This window comes from Eptesicus fuscus, chromosome 15 (genome assembly GCF_027574615.1).
Source record: "Eptesicus fuscus isolate TK198812 chromosome 15, DD_ASM_mEF_20220401, whole genome shotgun sequence".
NCBI lineage: Eukaryota > Metazoa > Chordata > Mammalia > Chiroptera > Vespertilionidae > Eptesicus > Eptesicus fuscus.
The window spans coordinates 16,800,157-16,821,210 of NC_072487.1; the positions used below are offsets into that span (position 1 = coordinate 16,800,157).

General features: G+C 47.8%; 1 protein-coding gene across 2 annotated transcripts in view; it reads right to left on the minus strand.

Annotated features, from left to right (window-relative positions):
* The window catches only part of MTAP (methylthioadenosine phosphorylase), a 53,266-nt gene that overhangs the window by 22,617 nt on the left and 9,595 nt on the right, over window positions 1-21,054 (minus strand). The window contains exons 2-4 of one of the 2 annotated variants that reach the window (XM_008154085.3): window positions 9,874-9,960; window positions 8,223-8,281; window positions 6,397-6,564 (exon numbers count right to left, since the gene is read on the minus strand). In XM_008154085.3, coding sequence (XP_008152307.1) covers window positions 6,397-6,564; window positions 8,223-8,281; window positions 9,874-9,960 — 314 coding nt within the window. The remainder of the gene's footprint in view (window positions 1-6,396; window positions 6,565-8,222; window positions 8,282-9,873; window positions 9,961-21,054) is intronic. The other variant, XM_054727408.1, reaches the window with a different exon arrangement.

Consider the following 21,054-nt stretch of genomic DNA (forward strand, 5'->3'; position numbering starts at 1 on the left):
TAAAATAAGAAAACTTTTCAACCCCCCTTGACTTTGAAGCCTGAGAGCTGATGGAAAGGGGGGCTCTCAGTAAAAAATGAGTATTTGATAATCATCGTCATCATCATAAGTGATAATATTCACCCCAGAATTTCCTGTTAGCAGGAGACATTAACAGTAAACTGTTTCATATTCACACGTTCTTTCCTTTGCCACTTGAGAGACTCATCACTGATCAGACAGGTATCAGCGTGAAAGGGTTGTTAGGTTGAGAAGCGAATTGTTCAAGGTGGGAGACATGTGAGAACCAAGATAGGAGATACGTGGCCACTGCCCAAATAGTTCCTCTGGTTTCTTGAGAAACACGTGCACAAAGGAACTCATGCAGAGATACTGGTTGTAACATTTTTAATTACTATTTATTGTATAATAACGAAAACACTGGTTTACCCAGTATTTATGGCAGTCTAGGGAAGTCTCCAAGATACTAAGTTAAGCACATTGTGCGACAGTCCATATTGTATAACCTATATGTTTGTTACTGTACATTTCCTTTCCTTTTTGTTAAGTTTTCATTTACATTTCATGGGTTTTTTTTAAAGTGTTTATAGGTTAAACAATACATTAGACAGGTACTGTATATAAGAAAGGCTAAACAGGGAATCATCTGGGGGTTTGGAACAGATTAATTCAATTTACATGAGTTTTAATGGGAAAATAATGTTTCAGTTTTCAAACAGCCTTTCAGAATGAATGAAGTTTGAGAACCGAGGTTCCATGTACGTGATCAAGTTTGATAGAAAATTCTCACCAAATTGCCCTTCATGTAGCAAGGCAGCTGCCAGAAACATAGGGAGAGTTTTGCTTTCCATCACTATCTCCCTATACTATTTACATTTTACTTTCTCACAAATATGTATTACTCTTAAGACACTTTAAAAACACAGATAAAGGGTTGGATAGCATGTTAGTCAGAACACCAAAGACAACTAAAAAATTTTTTTTAAGTACATAAATGGGTCAAGATGACAAGAAAAAGTTTAGGCCAAGTCAACAACTGGTTAGAACAAAAGGATTATTTATACCCAAGGCCAGTGGTCGGCAAACTCATTAGTCAACAGAGCCAAATATGAACAGTACAACGATTGAAATTTCTTTTGAGACCCAAATTTTTTAAACTTACACTTCTTCTAATGCCACTTCTTCAAAATAGACTCGCCCAGGCCGTGGTGTTTTGTGGAAGAGCCACACTCAAGGGGCCAAAGAGCCGCATGTGGCTCGCGAGCCGCAGTTTGCCGACCACGGCTCTAGGCAATCTGCATTAACTTCAAGACGGACAGGAGGAAGCAGGAGCCTCCTACGTTTCTAGGTGTGTATGTGTGTGGGTGCGCACGCACGCATTTATGGACAGCGCCGTCAAGAGCATGTACATAAGTGAAGGTCAAATCCTAGAAGATTCAGGTCAGGGAGTCAGGGTACAAAGGGCACTTAGGGAAGGGAAAGGAGCGGAAAACTACAGTGGGGAAAGGAGGTTTGGCATGAACAGCAATAAATTAAGAAATGGAATGAGTCTGTTCTATTAACCAGAAGGAATTGAAAGATTATGAATTTGGACCAACATCGTTAAAGATCCTCCCACTTCCTGCTAAAGACGGCCCCTTACTGTTCATGGTGCCACAGGAAAGAAGAGAAACCAATTGATATTTATATCCCAATGAGGCAATACTGCTTAATAAACAGATAACATAGGTTTCCCTTCATATTGCCTATTTTCCATCAGGGCTTGATAAATAGAGCAGTAGTACAAGAATAAAATCCTGGCTCTGACACAGATGGAGAGTAACCATCCCCTGGGCCTCAGTTTTCTCACCTGTATAAGGGGATAATAAGGGCTGCACGAGGGATGCCCCGTAGTGTTGTGATAATCAGCACCAAGAACATACTAGGGACTCTAACAGCACGTACTAGTGTCAGTTCTGTTTTCACGGTGAAGTGTCACGGACACCGCTCCAGGTCACCACATGAAGCTCTAACAAATCCCAGTTACAGCTGCACGGCACCCCACAGGATAGCCGCTGACCACTGCCACAGGCTGCTCGCTCCGTTAGCAGTACACACACATCCTGGTGCAAGCAGGCGGCTAGGAAAATGCGCTGTTTTGTGCTTTTTTCGTCGGACTGCGACGTGCAAAAGGGAAGGCTGGTTAGAAAGGCATGAGCATTTTAAATGTTAATGAGTCAGATGATTAGAAAAGCTCTAACCATCACCACCGCAATAGGTATACGCATGCTAATTATCCAGGGCCTAGCAACACCTGACAGGTGGCAAGAGCTCAATATTCCCCTTCACTTCAGAATGAAAGAATGTCTTCACGCTCAGAAGAGCAGATGTCATCAGAGTAATACACACTAGTATTTCACTGGGCAGAGGAAAATGAGCAGGGATCCGAAGTACAAAAGCAATGGAAGAGACGGCCACAAAGGTGACATTTTAAAGTACCCGTCAAAGATCATCGGCATCAATGACCAAAGGAACTAGGACGAAATTACAAAAAATTCCAGGAAGAGCTGAGTGAGGTATTCTATATGAAGAATTAGGGAAATCCCCCTCCCCCGCCCCCGCCAATACAGTTAATGCCAAAATCTGGTGTTAGCAGGTGGTTATCACTGCTGTTACCCCAATGATCAGATTCGAGGGGAAGCCCCCACAGGAGGCAGCAGACGGCGGGCCGCATGGTTTTCGGAACCCTTCCGCCTGCATCTTTGTTTCTAGTATAGTTTTGGGGACCAGTATGGGAACTAGCTTTGAAGGGATTTTCAGTGAAGAGTTGAGTGACCGAGGAGAGAGCGGGTGGGACTCCAGGCAGGCACAGCAGTGCTCGGAGACTGAGTGGATGAAGGGTGACAGCTCCCAGCAGTGACCTTGGGGTGCAGGTCAGGGCCAGGCTCACCAACGCAGCAATTCACCAAGTAAAGAATGGGGGGCTTGGGAGAAGAAGGAGTGTGGGGTTAGAGGGCGATCAAGGGGACTAATTTAATCTTTATTACAAAGTCTGAGGTGTCTCTGGGACCTTGTCCTGCAGCCAGTATGGCTCCAGAGGGAAAGGGCGGGGCTGGAAGTCCGTGTGTGAGCGATGGCTGAGGTCATCGGCTTTGGAGAAAAACCGGAATTCAAACCCCACAGGTCCCACTTACTAGCAAATGGCCAGTATTTCTGAGCTGAAGTTTCTTCAACCATAAACCGGGGAAATCACCCTTGTGTGCGGCCAACAGGATGGATCTGTGGCCCCTCCTAGGAATTCCAAACCGGGGAGCTCACCAGCATTTCTATCCACAGCGAGGCTATCCCGGGGAGAGGTAAGAGAACAGGGAGAGGCTGCCCCCCCGCTGCCCGGACAGCTGTCAGCAGGACCGGGGTGCAAGGGGGACAGGGCAAGGACGAAGGAAGCTTGCTTTCTTCCTTGTGAAGAGGTACCTTCTCAACCAAGAGTGAAAGAGGCGGGCGGGAAGCTGCGAGACCAGGAAGGGTTTAAGCAGCAGCTGACGGGAATGCTCAGCAAAGGCTCCCTGCGAACTTGACCAGGAACTCCCATTTCCACTGCGAAAGCCCACCCTGCCCAAGAGGCGGGGAGTGATGATGTCACTGGTCTCAGGGTGTCCCTGAACTTCCCAGCCGGGCTTTATAGGGTGGAAACAATCACTCCAGATGCGAGACTTGGGAGGGGAAGCCCCAGGCCGTGTCTTTGGGAGGGGGAATAACCTGACGTAATCCCTCGGCACTGTGTACAGCGGGACTTTCCTGATGAGTAAGTGTGCCCCGGCAGCACGCTCACCCCAGCCCCTCGCTGCTTTCTGGGGCGGGCCAGTATGTGAAACCTCTGCATTCACAGGTGAGAAAACGATCTGGGAGCATACAGTGTGCAGTTAGTTTCCCACGTAAGTAACAAATGAATCCCACGTCAGCCTTTTCCTTCTAATGCCATCTATAATGCTTGAGGAACCCGGATCATTGTGAATATGGAGTTTTATACTCTGCTATTTTAAACAGCCATAGTACAGTCCTGGCCAGGTGGCTGTTGGTTGGAGCATCATCCTGCACACCAAAAGGTTGTAGGTTCGATTCCCGTGTGTGAGCGATGGCTGAGGTCATCGGCTTTGGAGAAAAACCGGAATTCAAACCCCACAGGTCCCACTTACTAGCAAATGGCCAGTATTTCTGAGCTGAAGTTTCTTCAACCATAAACCGGGGAAATCACCCTTGTGTGCGGCCAATCAGGGCACATACCTGGGTTGCGGGTTCGATCCCTGGTTGGGGTGTGTATGGGAGGCAACCAATGGATGTTTCTCTCTCTCTCTCTCTCTCTCTCTCTCTCTCTCTCTCTCTTCTCCCTCCTTCCTCTTCCTAAATTAATAAACATATCCTTGGGTGAAGATTAAAAATCAAACCAACTTCATAATACAACCATTTTCTTAAACCATTATCTCCAAACACTTGTACTTTGCCAGCCATAGAGACTTTGATGATGTCCCCTAAACACAGACTCCAGCTCCCTCTCCCTTGGTGTGATCACATTCATTCAATCACTCGAAAAATACAGGCCACAGTGTTGTGGATGTTAGGGATAAAGCGGCAAACAGGAGGGTCTTTCCCGCAGATGGTGTATATTCTACTAGAGGCCCGATGCACAAAATTTGTGCAAGAGTAGGCCTTCCTTCCCCCGGCTGCCGGCTTCCTTCCCTCTGGCACCCGGGACCCAGGCTTCCCTCGCATCCCCGGCTTCATCGGAAGGACGTCCAGTCTTATTAGCATATTATGCTTTTATTATTATAGATTATTATACACAGGGGAAGACAGACAATACATATATAGTGTCAGGTGCTCAAAAATGATAGGAGAAATGACAGGGGATGGGAGGAGCGTGTAATGATCTTAGCCTACCCCTGTTCCGTATTAGGTTGAACCACATGAAACTGCCAATCTCCAACCACTTCTCATTTACAGAATGCTCCATTTCCTACGGGTCTATCCTGAGAGCCTCATTTCATAGGGGGACAATCGAGAATCCTTCTGAAGGACGACAAATTATAATGAATCCCCGAAAGGCAGCAGACACACAGAGCTGGCTGACCCTACCTTCCTCCCATAACAGAAGACGGAGGAGAGGCTCTGGGTATAGCCAAGTTCAGAGGTAACGAGGGGAGGAGCAGGATGACTGTGGGTGGTCTAGGTGACGGAATGCGGGGCTCTGGTAGGAACCACCAAATAGTTCACACCCCTTGGCACTTCTCCCCACCGCTCTGGATCAGGGTGCAGAGCGCAGTCACCTGTCTCCATCCAGAGCACCCGGGGAGGTGGTTATTTCCACCAGGAATGGGGGGAGGGGGGGCATGCAGGAATCCCCATCAGACTCCCACTTTCCCTTGTGATTTCTTCAACTATTTCTAAAGGCAGAAGCAGCCCAGGATCTTGGCGGCCTATTACTGCTTAATTTTGGGGGTAAAGAAACAGTATATCTTACTTGTGTAAAAAACGAACAATCCCTAGCTCCTGAGCCAACTGTGGACTGACAACCGGAGAAGACAACCAGACATTGTGTGCCTCCTGACAGGAGGCGGGGGTTTCTGCCAAGAACTCGAACCTGGTTCTGATCAGGCCTCCAGAGCTAACCACTGGTTTCCGGTAACGACAGGAGACGAGAAGACGCCAAATGACACTTAGGGATGCAAACAGTAAAATCCAGCTCGTGGGGGACTCCCCAGGACGAGAGAGGAGGCCAGGGGATGGGGACCTCCTGACAAAGAAGCTTATCACTCAGTACACTCGTGTGTAACCAGCGGCCTCCTCTGCCCCCCTTATTAACAAATCAACTAGCAAAAGAAGGTTTGTGAGACAAGAGGAACAAAGAGAACATTGCCTGGGCACTTAATACTAAGGAAATATTAAGTAACTTTTTCTTTTTTAAAGAGTCCTTATCTTTTAAATTTACAAATTGCAGTGAACTGATAAATGTTGAAATGATGATTATTCTATTTGGTATACGTGTAAGAACTCCCACAATAAAAAGCTTAAAACAAGTCTGTGGACCCCGGCTGGCGTGGCTCAGTGGTTGAGTGTCAACCTATGAACCAGGAGGTCACGGTTCGATCCTTAGTCAGGGCATTTGCCCAGGTTGTGGGCTTGATCCCCAGTGTCAGGCGTACAGGAGGCAGCCAATCAATGATTCTCTCTCATTACTGATGGTTCTCTCTCTCTCTCTCTCTCTCTCCCCCTTCCTCTCTGAAATCAATAAAATATATTTAAAAAACAACAACAAAAGTCTGTGGGTCTGCCCCACCTTCCCCCCAAGTTCCCACACACTGCCCATTTGAGCGGGGAACGGTCTTCCAGGCGCCTGCCGCGGCGATGAGGATGGCATACCTGTCGATGAACTGGTCAATAATGACGATATCACCGGGCTGAATCTCCTCCCTCAAGGAACCGCAAGCTGTGGTCACTATGACATGAGTACAGCCCTCCTCCTTCAGGGCCCAGATGTTCGCCTGATAGTTGACTTTGGAAGGCATGATGGTATGCTGCCTCCCATGCCTGCGGGAAGAAGAGCGAATGTGGTCGGTGAGTGAGCAGCACATTTTCGTTGTGTCAGAAGAGAAAACCCATCTACAGTCCTATCCACCAAAGCGCGCATTCATTGGCAGAGGGGGAAAAAGGCTGGGCAGTGACCAGCCAACTCTAAGTCTAAACCATTCGGTGTTAAAGCGCAGTTCAGAATCTGTGTCCTTATTTTCCTATCAAGAGCAGGTACTGACTGACTTAGAATTCCCTCTCCAGGAAGCTGAGTTGTGTCTACCCTGTGGGACACCAGGCCTCCCAATCAGAGGCATCTGGTCTGTGATCCCCGACACAGAAAACAAGAGGTGCCCATGGAGAAAGACTCCGAATAGAAATAAAAGCTCAAGTTTCCAGGGGAAGCTCTCCATTCCTTCTGCCCGGCCACCCAAATAAGTTAACAAAGCCTTTAAAACATTAGAAGGTTTCGTCTGACAACCGATCACTTCACACATGACCCATGTGGCCTCCTCCATTCCTATGCTGAATTCCTAACCGCTAGGACCAGCAGGATGCAACCATATTTGGAGGTAGGGTCTTCAACATGGTAATTAAGTTAAAATGAGGTCATTGGGGTGGGCCCTAATTTAATATAAATGGCACCCCTCCAAGAAGAGAACACCTGGAGAGATGCGCAGAGAGCATGTGTGAAGATGCAGGGACAAGATGGTCATCGACAAGCGAAGAGGGTCATCGACAAGCCAGAGAGGCTTCCAGCAGACCCTGCCCTCCCCCTCAATCCTGCGGACACCTTGCAGGTGGACTCGAGACTTGATGTCAACCAATGGGATACAGCAGAGCTGCTGGGAGTCCCTCCCACAGTCAGGCTTCACCCTGACAGCAGAGACCCGCCAGCGGGCCTGGCAGGGGAGGGCTGCCAGCACAGGAACTGCCCGTGCAGAGGGTCACGTGGCAGAGAATGTGCACAGCCTCGAGGAGCTGAATTCTGCCAACGGCCACGTGAACCGGAATGACGATCTGGGACTCCGGGTGAGAACAAGCCCTGGTGTGACCCAGAGCAGCAGACTGAGCTGAGCTGTGCCCACATGGCTGACACCCCAAAACTAGGAGGCTATTTTAAGAAACTATGTGCTGTTTTAAGCTGCTAAATGTGTGGTTAATTATTATGCAGCAACAGAAAACGGTGTAATTTCTAACCATGTGACAAAAATGATCTTTCTCCCTCTATAACCCGGAACCCTGCAAGACTTACTGAGATAACAAGGGCGCAGAAACCACAGGGAAACCACTTCAGAGACCCAAAACCCACTCCCCGAAAACACAGAACCATAGTAATGGTCACTGAATGAAACAGTTTTCCTTTATCTTATTAACTAGGGAAAAAAGAAGACAGAACAGAAGGAAACATTTTCACTTGCAGAGCTTCAACTTGAGTCAAATTCATCTCATCACTCACTGGATTGCTCAAACTCTCCCCACCACAGGAGGGCCTGGGTGAGAGATGAGTCAGTTTAACTGGCCCAGAACACCGTAAGCGGTAAATGAAGGTGACTGAAATGCGTTGGCTCCACCAGCACATAAAACTCTTTCCAGGCATCAGGACTCTTTCCAGGTTTTAAGCTAAATTTACATTCTCCTTCAGCAGTAACATTCCAAAAACTTAAAAAATATCTTACCTTGCAAGGAGGACGCAGTCAACATTCTTTATCTTCCCCAAAATCAAGGCATCAGAAGGCTGCACACAGCGAATAATGGTTACAACTCAGTGATTTGAAAACATAGACAAACAACCAAAAAGCTGCCAGTTCAACGGTCCCACCATGATCCGTCCCATGGAAACTTGGGAGTTGGACCATACACTTGACAGGAGAGTCTAGATTTGATGACCAAATCACCCAGTAAATATTTACGGAGGCCTTGACGGGCAGAGATGCACAGGGATGTGAAGGCTGCCTCAGGCGCCTGCTGGGTCCCGTTTAGTGAGACCTATTTGGAGCAGGCACCCCAGCGGACTCGGACGGCAGGCTGATCAAACACAGCTGTGCTGGCATCTCGCCGAAACCATTTTGGCTCAGTGGATAGAGCATCTGCCTTCGGACTGAAAGGTCCCAGGTTCGATTCCGGTCAAGGGCATGTACCTTGGTTGCGGGCACATCCTCAGTAGGAGGTGTGCAAGAGGCAGCTGATGGATGTTTCTCTCTCATCGATGTTTCTAACTCTCTATCCCTCTCTCTTCCTCTCTGTAAAAAAATCAATAAAATTTATAAAAAAAAACCCACACAAAACAAATACAGCTGTGCTGGCATCTGTCAGGTGTGAGAGTGCCGGGGGTGGGGTGGGGTGGGGGGTGGAATTAAGAACTGAGCACTGGAACTGTTTGCTCTGTTAATCAACCAGAAGATGGCCAGGGGTGGCCTGAGGGAATGGAGAGAGAGGTTTTGAGAACCTAGGGCAGTGGTCGGCAAACTCATTAGTCAACAGAGCCGAACATCAAGAGTACAACGACTGAAATTTCTTTTGAGAGCCGAAAACCGACTTCTGCGCAGGGGCCACGAAGTTTCAATCGCACTGGACATGTGCGCCCGCACGTGATATTCTGTGGAAGAGCCACACTCAAGGGGGCAAAGAGCCGCATGTGGCTCGCGAGCCGCAGTTTGCCGACCACTGACCTAGGGGCTCAAGAAAACAGAAGGCTAAGAAGTGAGCCACGCTTACAGCAGGACTCGGCGGACCTGAGGTCAACCTAGGGACTCGCTGAAAAAGAGGGTGTGGTGGGGGCTGTCGGATGCAGGGACCCTCAGAGTCCGATGGGAAGCTGCCGTGCTTGGAAGCAGCCCGGGGAAACAGCCTCCTTTAAATAGGAAAGGAGGGTCTTCCGGTATTCCCAGTCACACAATCTTGTTACGAATCCCCCAAAATCCCCCTTTGGGCCGGGGCTTACTTTGAATGCTGCTTCCTCCCATGGTCTTCCCCCTAAATTAGTGTGACACGACCCGTCTTCACCAGATTAGAAGCTGATTTAAATGTTTTAAACGCAGAGAACTGAAGGGTACAGGTGCTATGTCTAAAATGAGTATGTGGCTTCTAGGAATATAAATTGAGAAGTAATTTGCACACGTTCAGCAGCAGTACTTTTAATATAAGAAAGTCCGGGGCGCCCTTCGAGGCACGGTCTCCGCTGGTACAACCCACGGACCGGACTCCTGGCCCCTCTTGGCCGGAGGCAGGCAGCCCCGTGCTGACAAGACAACAGCAATTAAAAAAAAAATTATTTTAAACTTAAAAAAATCAAGCCAGCTGGTATGTCTCCATTAACTGGGTACTAACCTTGCCAAATGGAGTATCCACATATTTCTCGGTTCTTCCTTCTAAGATTTCTGGATCATCCAGGCCTGTTCCACCAACAATTCCAATCTAAGGGAGGCAACAAAAAGGTGCCATAGTTCACCAGTTTCCATCAGAAACAAGATTAGAAGCAAATCCGTTTCCTCACATGCTCTTCTCCATTCCTGCTAGTTATTTCTTAAAAGCTACAGCTACAGACGAACAGTCATTCAACACACATTTGAAATAAGCCAAACGTAGGTCACCTTTTTGGACTTTATCACATTTACTGCTGATAATGTGAATAACAAATTAGCACAGAAAGGTACTCTATGTAGCTTAAGCAGGAAATCAATCCTAAAAATAGACAACTGCGGTCGCAGAAAGTACTCTATAACCAATTTTTTATTCTCTACTAAGTGGACTATGGAATAAAGAATGTTCAAAAGACTGCTGGGATGGAAAATATTCTGTATGGTCACTTCATAATGATTTCTCCTCATCACTCCATTAGATAAAGAAACACGAGAGATTTTCTTTCCCGAGCCACTAAAATAGGAGCTGTAGGGGACCACAGATAGAACAGTCTAGAATAGCATGAAAAATCACAGCCTCATGTATATTTATGAAATCCACAAATGTCATTCATATATACGTGTAAATAAATGAGTAATTCAAAGGTAATTCTAATTTTTTTAAAATTCCAGTGTCGTGCCCTAATTGGTTTGGCTCAGTGAATAGAGCGTTGGCCTGCGGACTCAAGGGTCCCAGGTTCGATTCCGGTCAAGGGCATGTACCTTGGTTGCGGGCACATCCCCAGTGGGAGGTGTGCAGGAGGCAGCTGGTTGATGTTTCTCTCTCATCGATGTTTCTTACTCTAGATCCCTCTCCCTTCCTCTCTGTAAAAAATCAATAAAATATATTTTAAAAAATAAAATAAAATTCCAGTGTCGTATTGCATTTTCCAGAGTCTAACAGTCCTTGAGACCAATCTAATTTGATCATTAAGATACACAAACAAGAACAATTTCAAAGATAAATACAGTATCAGCGGGCCAGCTAGCAAAAAATTAGATAAATGAAGTCGTTAGGAAGGTAGCTCTCGGGCTGCTACTTCCTAAAGGAGAAAGAGTATTTAAATTGTCAGCAACAGGCGAGAGAGATGACACTTGACTAAGAAACCCAATGGAAAATGACCTGAGCACTCTTTTCCAATGTTTTAAATCTATTGTCACTTGAGTAAAATCTCCACTAAGTGGGAGAAAGTAGCTCCTTGGTGGCGGGGGGGGGGGGGGGGGGGGAGGGAGAAATCGTGAGTTAAGGATTAACTGAACATCCGAATAATTTTCAGATGTTGTTAACAAGCTGATTTAAATTACTGTCGGGGGAAAGGTTACCTTTCTGGCCCCCTGTTTCCTGGAGAAAAAAAAAGTCAACAAAACATAAAATAAGGGCAATTTGGTGAGATTTTGCTGAAGAACTGCCTGATACATGATTTGGAACTCTGCCTCCCCACAACTTCCTCAAGTGGCTAAACCAGTTTTTTAAAAAAATGTTTTTATTGACTTTTAGAGAGAGAGGAAGGGAGAGGGATAGACTGAAACATCGATGAGAGAGAAACACCACCGACTGGCTCCTGCACGCCCCTTTCCGGGGATCAGCCCGCCACCGGACGTGTGCCCTGACCCCTGACCCCTGACCGGGAATCAAACCGGGACCTCCTGGTTCATAGGTCAACGCTCAACCGCTGAGCAACCACTCGGGCTAACCCAGTTTTTGAAGTTGGTGCCACCTTGTGGTCCGTTACTGAAACCACAGTGGAGTCTAACCACACCATTTACAGGTTTAAAATCACAGTTGTCACATTTACAGGTTTCAAATCAACAGAAATGTTCACTTCAATTGTACATTTAAATCATGCCAGTTCAATAGTAAAAAAAAATTTTTTTAAATCACACTGTTTTATGCAATCCTAACCCTTCATCTGGCTGGCTTCTCCATGCTATCATTCATGTCAAGTACCTCTGAAGGACCACACATCATAGGGGACTAACGTGTCGTCACCCCAAACCACAGAACTGAACTGCTGACTCAAATTACTCTCAGTCTACCAACTCTTCAGGGATTCTATCACTGATGAAAACTTCCATTTTGCAAAAACAAACAACCCCCCACCCAACACACAAAAACAAACCAACAAACAAACAACACCCCAAACAAAAAGCTTATGACCACTTTGACTTGGCTGTTTCTGGATGATCTCTGGGCCATAGCATCTCACATTCTAGACTCTCAGACTCATATGGGCAAAATGAACCTGACTGTTTTTGAAACCTTGTTCTCAGTTTAGGCAAGCTAGCCCAGCATTGCGGAAGCTCGTACGAAATGGCAATGGGGATCCTTTGAGCCCACCCTCAGCACCCCCAAGCTTCAGTCCCACTATCCTGACAACCCTGCATTAGGTAGCTGGTACCTCGGCCCTCAGCAAGGAGCAGGTAGTACTGGGCATGGAAGCAAGGGCTGCTACTGCTAGCCAGAAAGCCCAGGATGTGGTCTCTGGTCCTGGAATATCTGCAGGAGTGTCCATCCATTCACCCCACTGGCTCCGACTGCTCATGGAAACACTTATCTTGCCAGGGACACAGAACAAATACAGCAATTGAGTACTGGCCACTCCAGGGAACCGAATTTCTAACATTTCCTGCAGCTGCAGACTGAGGCCAGCAGTGCCAAGATTTGGCAATGTCGCCACCTGCTGGCTCCACGCAAAGTGCCACTAGGATGAAACTCCCAAGCAGGGATGGCATAATTCTGCAACTTTTAAATTCAACGCAGCATCTGCCTTGGTAATGCTTTGGTTTAAAAAAAAAAAAAAAAAAGGAACTGTGTCTGAGCACTTACATGTCATAGGCACTATAGTAGGCGCGTCAGTGGCCTATCTCTCTTGATTTTCACAACTGTCCTACGGAACAGACCCTGTAGTATTACACCCATTTTACAAAATTGAAAAGAGGCAGAGAGAGAAGATGGCGCCCGACCCGGCAGGAAGGGAGGGAGGGAGAGCGTGTGAGAGAGTGAGGGAGCGATAGAGGTGTGTGTGTGTGTGTGTGTGTGTGTGTGTGTGAGTGAAATAGGGACAGTTAGACCCTGCAGTTCTTCCCGGGGGCTGTCTTAGACGGCAAAACCCCGCGGCCGCTGCAAACACTCCGGGGAGGACACCGGCGGCACAGAGACCACGCCATCTTGAAGAACAGAACTGCTTGAGACTAGGATCCTAGCCTCGCCAACACCCAGTCTGGTCTCAGAAGCAAACCGGGACCCTACAGCCGCTCTGGTAGAAGACCTGCCACCCCAGCTGCAGACCCAGGGACACGAGGACCTCAGGCACCTGGCCGCAGATTTCTGTGAGTCACAAAGCCAATCCCCCTCCCCCGCCGCCCCCGCGGCAGCGACATAGAAACTACCAGACCCCAGCTGCACAATAAGGCTTTCTGCAAGCACAAAGCAGTGACGACTCTGCCTGACTTTGAGCCTTGGTGTCGGACACGCGAAGTTTTTTTTTTTTTTTCTTTGCTAAGCATCTTGGGGTTTCTCCTCTTTTTTTTTTTTTTTTAAATTTCTTTATTGATTAAGGCGTCACATATTTGTCCTCATCCCCCATTCCCATCCCACACCCCTCCCCACGGATGCCCCAACCCCCTGTTGAACTTAACCATTGGTTAGGCTCATATGCATGCACACAAGTCCTTTGGTTGATCTCTCCCCCCTCCCCCCACCCTCCCCTATCCTCCCTCTGAGGCCCAATAGTCCGATCGATGCCTCCTTGTTTCTGGTTCTGTTCTTGTTCATCAGTCTATGTTGTTCATCATTTCCCCTAGATGAGCGAGATCATGTGTCACTAGAGATATACTTACAAGAACTGAATGTGAGACGAGCAATAATAGTTATGCTGACAGGCAAATGAATCAGTCTGTAGTGAGTTTCTTTCTGGACCAACAGTTCTTTTGAGACCCAATATCAATGTCCACCAGTTCCTTATGTGTACATGTCGGCACTGACCCCTCAGCTCTGGATGGTGGACAAATGGTGGTAATGCAGGTCCGACTCCCTCTGGTTTGGTCTCGGCCGGACCCAGGGGCATGGCTTCACCCGGACTCAGGGGCACGTGGCCTCACCCGGACCCAGGTGCGCGCGGCCTCACCCGGACCCGGGACCCAGCCTCACTCAGATCCAGGGGCACACAGCCTCACCCGGACCCGGGATCCAGCTTCACCCGGACCCAGGGGCGCGTGGCTTCACCCGGACCTAAGTGCGCGCGGTTTCACCCGGACCCGGGACCCAGCCTCACCCGGATCCAGGGGCACACAGCCTCACCCGGACCCGGGATCCAGCTTCACCCGGACCCAGGGGTGCGTGGCCTCACCCTGGCCCAGTACCCAGCCTCACCCGGATCCAGGGGCACACGGCCTCACCCGGACCCGGGATCCAGCTTCACCCGGACCCAGGGGCACGTGGCCTCACCCGGACCCAGGGGCGCGTGGCCTCTCCTAGACCCAGGGTCACGGACACGGGAAGTTTGTTTCCTGCGACTCATCTCCGCGCCCAGGCAGGGAGACTGAGCTGAATTTGAGCCTAGCTGCTCATCCCTAGGGAGGTAGTTTTCTGTGACCAGATCCCGTGCCCACATGGGGCAGGGAGACAGCGCAGAACTTAAACCTGGACTTGCAAACTTGGGGAATTTGTTTCCCGTGACTAGTCTCCATGCCCAGGCAGGGAGGCAGGCCTGAATTTGAGCACAGGTGCACAACCTCGGGGAGAAAGTTTTCTGCAACCAGATCCTGCACCCACGCAGGGAGACAGCACTGCATTTGAGCTTGGGGGTGCAACCCGGGGAGTTTTTGTTACCCATGACCAGACCCTGCACCTTAGCAGAGAGGCTGAGCTGAATTTGAACCTGGATGTGCGGACTCAGGGAGTTTGTTTTCCACAGTGCACACCCACGTGACCAGACCCCACACCCACACTAAGTGGCAGTGTCACCTGACTTTGATTCAGGGCAAGTGCACACAGAAGGCTGTTTACTGCCAACACAGTGCGACTGTGCAACCCGGTCTCCCAAGCAGATCGGGGACCCTGAATCTCCACGCAAGAGGCAGCAATGAGCACCAGTGACTAGACTCTGTTCCTCATTACGTGCGCCTGGGATCCCTGATTCCCAGTACATTCACACTAAGAGCCAGTGACTCCAATTCTTGGAGCATGTGCACACAGGGACCCTGATTCTCAGTGCGAGGTAGCACCAAGCAACAGAGACTCTGATACTCGATTCTCGGCATGGACACAGGGAGCCTCTGACTCCTGACACGCAATAGGGGACTTTGATTTTTGGCATACACCAGTGGGTTCTCTGTTTCAATGTGGCACAGGCAAGGTCCCTGATTCTAGGTGCACACACGAGGCCACACTAAGCACCTGTGACTCTGACCCAAGGCGAGCGAGGCTCCCACCAACCCACAGCAACCGCACATCTTGGTGTCAGAGCTCTTCAGTGACACTTGGGGGGTGCAAAACTCCCACTGCACACGGCCCAGGCCCCTGCAACTCGACATTTGAACCTTCTGGAGAGAGAGAAAAAAGATGGCGACCGGCAGGAAGGTAGGGAGAGAGAGAGTGTGAGTGAGGAACCCATAGAGGAGAGTGTAGACGTGTGTGGTGTGTGTGTGTGTGTATGAGCTAGGGTCAGTTAGATTCTGCACGTCTTCCAAGGGGCTGCCTAACCGGGCAGTCCTAGACGGCGGAGCCCCGCGCACAAAGCAGACACTTCTCGGCGGCTGGTGCGGACGTGGAGACCACGCCATCTTGAGAAACAGAGCTTCCTGAGAGTCGGATCCTGGCTTCTGACACAAACCAGGACCCTGCAGCCACTGGGGACAGAGAAATGCTATCACAGCTTCAGACCAACAAACAACAAGAATCCAGACTTCCTCGCAGATTTCCGTGAGTCAAAGAGCCTATCCCCCTCCTCGCAGGCGCCATAGTAACTGATAGACCCGCCCCTCGCCCAAGCTGCAGAGCTTTGCATAGGGACGCGCTCCCCCTTAGGGAATTTGGCACTGGGGACAGAAGCAGCTCCCCTTCGGGGAAATCTGTCAGTGCGCACAGAGGGCTCCCCTTCAGGGAATTTGGGGGAATTTGGCTTGCGGGTCACAGCTCCCCTTCGGGGAATCTTAAGAGCGTGCACAGAGGGGCTTCCCTTTGGGGAATTTGGCGCGCAGGACGGACTCCGCCCCCCTTCGGGGAATCTGGGAGAGTGCACGGAGGCAGCTCAACTTCAGGAATTTGAGAGTGTGCGCCCTAGCCGGTTTGGCTCAGTAGAGAGAGCACACACAGGACGCAGCTCCACTTCAGGGAATTTGGCCGGACACAGCTGCCTGGGATCCCTGACTCAGCGCATTCACACTAAGAGCTAGTGACCCCAATTGTTGGTGCATGCACACACAGGGACCCTGATTCTCAACGAGAAACCACACAAGGCAACAGAGACTCTGACACTCGATTCTTGGTGCAGCCACAGGGAAACTCTGACTCCTGGCACATGCTAAGGATCTCATTTTCGGCACATACCAACAGTGTGGTGCAGACAGGGCCCCTGATTCTAAGTGTGCACACGAGACCACATGGAACACTGAGGACACTGACCCTGGGCAAGTCTGGTTCCCACCAACCAAAGGCAGCCACACGTCCTAGGGTCAGAGCACTTCAGTGAAACTCGGGTGGAGCGAAGTCCCCACAGCACACGGCCCAGGTCCATGCAAACGGAAGCTTGAGCTTTCTGGTGATAGCCAGAATGGGGAAACGAAATAACTCACAGAGGAAAGAAAATGTGGAGTCGCCAAGAAAGGAAATTAGTGAAACTGAAGCTTGCAACATGACCGAAAAGGAGTTCAGAGTAATGGTCGTGGAATTTATACATCGGATGGATGAGAAAATCAACAACTTATGCAAGAATCAGGAAGAAATGAAAAGTGATATAGCTACAATCAAAAACACCATGGAAAGTTTCAACAGTAGACTACAAGAAGCAGAGGACCGAATTAGTGAGTTAGAAGATCAGGTACAGAAACAAGCTCAATCTGAACAGGAATTGGAGAAAAGAATTAAAAAGCAGGAGGAAAGCCTAAGGGAGCTTCAGGACAACATGAAATGAAGTAACAGGCGTATAATAGGGCTGCCAGAAGGACAAGAAGAGCAGCAGGGATTAGAAAATCTATTTGAAGAAATAATGACAGAAAACTTCCCGGATATGGGAAAGATAAAAGTTACGCAAGTACAGAGAGTCCCAAGCAGGATCAACCCCAAAAGACCCACACCAAGACATGTCATAATTTCAATGGCAAATATAAATGAACCTTCTGGTGATAGTCAGAATGGGGACATAACGAAGCAATACCCAGAGGAAAGAAAAGGAGGAATTGCCAAGAAAGGAAATAAGTGAAATGGAAGCATGCAACATGACAGAAAAAGAATTCAGAGTAATGGTCATACAGTCCATACACCGATGGACAAGAAAATCAACAACCTATGCAAAAATCAGGAAGTAATGAAAAATGATATAGCTACAATAAAAAACACCATGGAAGGCTTCAACAGTAGACTCAAAGAAGCAGAGGACCAAATCAGTGAGTTAGAAGATCAGGTACAGAAAGAAGTCCAATCTGAACAGCAACTAGAGAAAAAAATTAAAAAGCAGGAGGAGAGCCTAAGGGAGCTTTGGGACAATGCAAAACGAAATAACATATGTATAATAGGGCTGCCAGAAGGACAAGAAGAGCAGCAAGAAGGATTAGAAAATTTAGTTGAAGAAATAATGACAGAAAACTTCCCTGATATGGGGAAGAAAAAAGTTACTCAAGTACAGAGAGTCCCAAGCAAGATGAATCCCAAAAGATCCACACCAAGACACGCCATAATTACAATTGCAAATGTTATCAACAAAGAGAGAATCTTAAAGGCGGCAAGAGAGAGACAGAGAGTTACTTACAAAGGATCCCACATCAGATTATGAAATGATTTCTCAACAGAAACACATCAAGCTAGAAGGGAATAGAAGGAGATATACAAAGTGATGCAAAGCAAGGGACTGAATACAAGAATACTCTATCCAGCAAGACTATCAATCAAAACTGAAGGGGAAATCAGGAGCTTCCAAGACAAAAAAAAGGCTAAGGGAGTTTATCACTACCAAGCCAGCAATGAAAGAAATGCTAAAGGGAATGCTGTAAAAAGAAGAAACAAAAAGGCAAGAAGGATCACAGACTCAAAAAATAAATATGGCTACAAACAAGTACCTTTCAATAATAACTTTAAATGTAAACAGACTAAGTGCTCCAATCAAAAGACATCGAGTGGCTGGATGGATAAAAAAACATGACCCATATATATGCTGTCTACAAGAGACCCACCTCAGAACAAGGGACTCACACAGACTGAAAGTGAAGGGATAGAAAAATATCTTTCAGGCAAATGGAAATGAAAAAAAAAAAAAGCTGGGGTAGCAATACTTATATCTGACAAAATAGACCTCAAAGTGAAGGCCATAACAAGAGATAAGGAAGGCCACTTTATAATACTAAAGGGATTGATACAACAAGAGGATATAACCCTGATAAACATATATGCACCCAATGCAGGAGCACCCAAATACATAAAAAAATCTCCTGGAAGATATCAAGAGAGAGAAAGACAACAATACAATCATAGTAGGGGACTTGAATGCACCACTGACATCACTGGATAAATCCTCTAGACAAAAAAAAAATCAGCAAAGAAACAACAATCCTAAATGACTCACTAGACCAGATAGACTTAATTGACATCTTCAGAACATTTCACCCCAAAGCTGTGGAATATACATTCTTCTCAAGTACACATGGGACATTTTAAAAAATAGACCACATACTGGGTCACAAGCAAAGTCTCCCCAAATTAAAGAAGATTGAAATCATACCAAACATCTTTTCAGACCACAATGGCATAATCCTATCTAATAAAAGAGTAATATGCAAATTGACTATCACTCTAAGACATAAGATGGCCACCTGCAGTGGTCATAGATGGCTACCCCCATGTGGACACAAGATGGGCATCACAAGATGGCCTGCAGGAAGGGCAGTTGTGGGCAGTAAGGGGTGACCAGGCCAGCAGAGGAGGGCAGTTGGAGGTGACCAGGCCAGCAGAAGAGGGCAGTTGGGGGGGACCCAGGCCTGCAGGGGAGGGCATGGGGGGAGCAGGCCTGCAGGAGAGGGCAGTTCGGGGGACCAGGCCAGCAGGGGAGGGCAGTTGTGGGCAATCAGGCAAGCAGGTGAGGGCAGTTAGTGGTGACCAGGCCAGCAGAGGAGGGCAGTTGGGGTGGGGGGACCAGGACAGCAGGGGAGAGCAGTTGGGTGGGGACCAGGCCTGCAGGGGAGGCCAGTTCGGGGGGACCCAGGCCTGCAGGGGAGGGCAGTTGTGGGAGACCAGGCATGCAGGGTAGGGCAATTGGGGGCCCCCAGGCCTGCAGGGGAGGGCAGTTGTGGGCAATCAGGCCAGCAGGGAGGGCAGTTAGGGGTGACCGGGCCAGCAGAGGAGGGTAGTTAGGGGTGACCAGGCCGGCAGTGGAGGGCAGTTAGGGGCAATCGGGCTGGCCGGGGAGCAGTTAGGCATCAACCAGGCTGGCAGAGGAGTGGTTAGGGGTAATCAGGCTGGCAGGCAGAAGTGGTTAGGGGCAATCAGGCAGAGGCAGGAAAGCGATTGGGAGCCAGCAGTCCTGGTGGGATCAGGCCTAAATGGGCGGTCGGACATCCCTCAAGGGGTCCCAGATTTGAGAGGATGCAGGCTGGGCTGAGGGACACCCCTCCCCCCCGTGCATGAATTTCGTGCACCAGGCCTCTAGTATTAGAAATAAACTACAATAAAATAATCCAAAACACTCAAACACTTGGAAGCTGAATAGCAAGTTATTAAATATTGATTGGGTTACCAATGAGATCAAAGAAGAAATTAAAAACATTCTAGAAACTAATGACAATAAAAACACAACAATCCAAAACCTATGGGACACAATGAAAGCAGTCCTGAAAGGGAAGTTTATAGCTATACAGGCCTACCTCAAAAAACAAGAAAAAATGGTAGTAAATCATCTAACACTACAACTCAAAGAATTAGAAAGAGAACAACAAGAAAAGCCCAGAGTGAACAGAAGGAAGGAGATAATAAAGAGCCGAAATATATGACATAGAGACCAAAAAAACAATACAAAAGATCAATGAAACCAAGAGCTGGTTCTTTGAAAGGATAAACAAGATTGATGAACCTCTGGACAGACTCACCAAGAAACAAAGAGAGAGGACTCAAATAAACAAAATTAGAAATGATAGAGGCGAAATAACAACAGATCCCACAGAAATACAAAGGATTGTTAAAAAATATTATGAACAACTCTATTCCAACAAACTAGACAACCTGGAGGAAATGGACATATTCCTAGAAAAATACAGCCTTCCAAAACTCAATCAGGAAGATTCTAAAAATCTCAACAGGCCAATAACTATGGGAGAAAATGAAGCAGTCATCAAAACCTTCCAGCAAACAAAGCCCAGGGCCAGACGGCTTCAAAGGAGAGTTATACCAAACATTCAAGGAAGAACTGAAACCTGTCCTCCTCAGACTATTCCAAAATGTTCAAGAGGAAGGAACGCTTCCAAGCTCATTCTATGAAGGCAGCATCACCCTAATACCCAAACCAGGTAAAGACAACACAATGAAAGAGAATTTCAGGCCAATATCCCTCATGAACATAGATGCCAAAATCCTCAACAAAATTCTAGCAAATTGGTTCCAGCAGTACATCAGAAAGATCATACAACATGACCAAGCAGGATTTATCCCAGGGATGCAAGGATGGTACAACATCCACAAATCAATAAACGTGATACATCACATAAACAAATTGAGGGAGAAAAATCACATAGTCATATCAATTGATGCAGAAAAAGCATATGACAAAATCCAACACCCTTTCTTGATAAAAACTCTCAGCAAGGTGGGAATAGAAGGATCATACCTCAACATCATAAAAGCCATATATGACAAACCCACAGCCAGCATCACACTCAACGGACAAAAACTAAAGCCATTTCCCCTAAG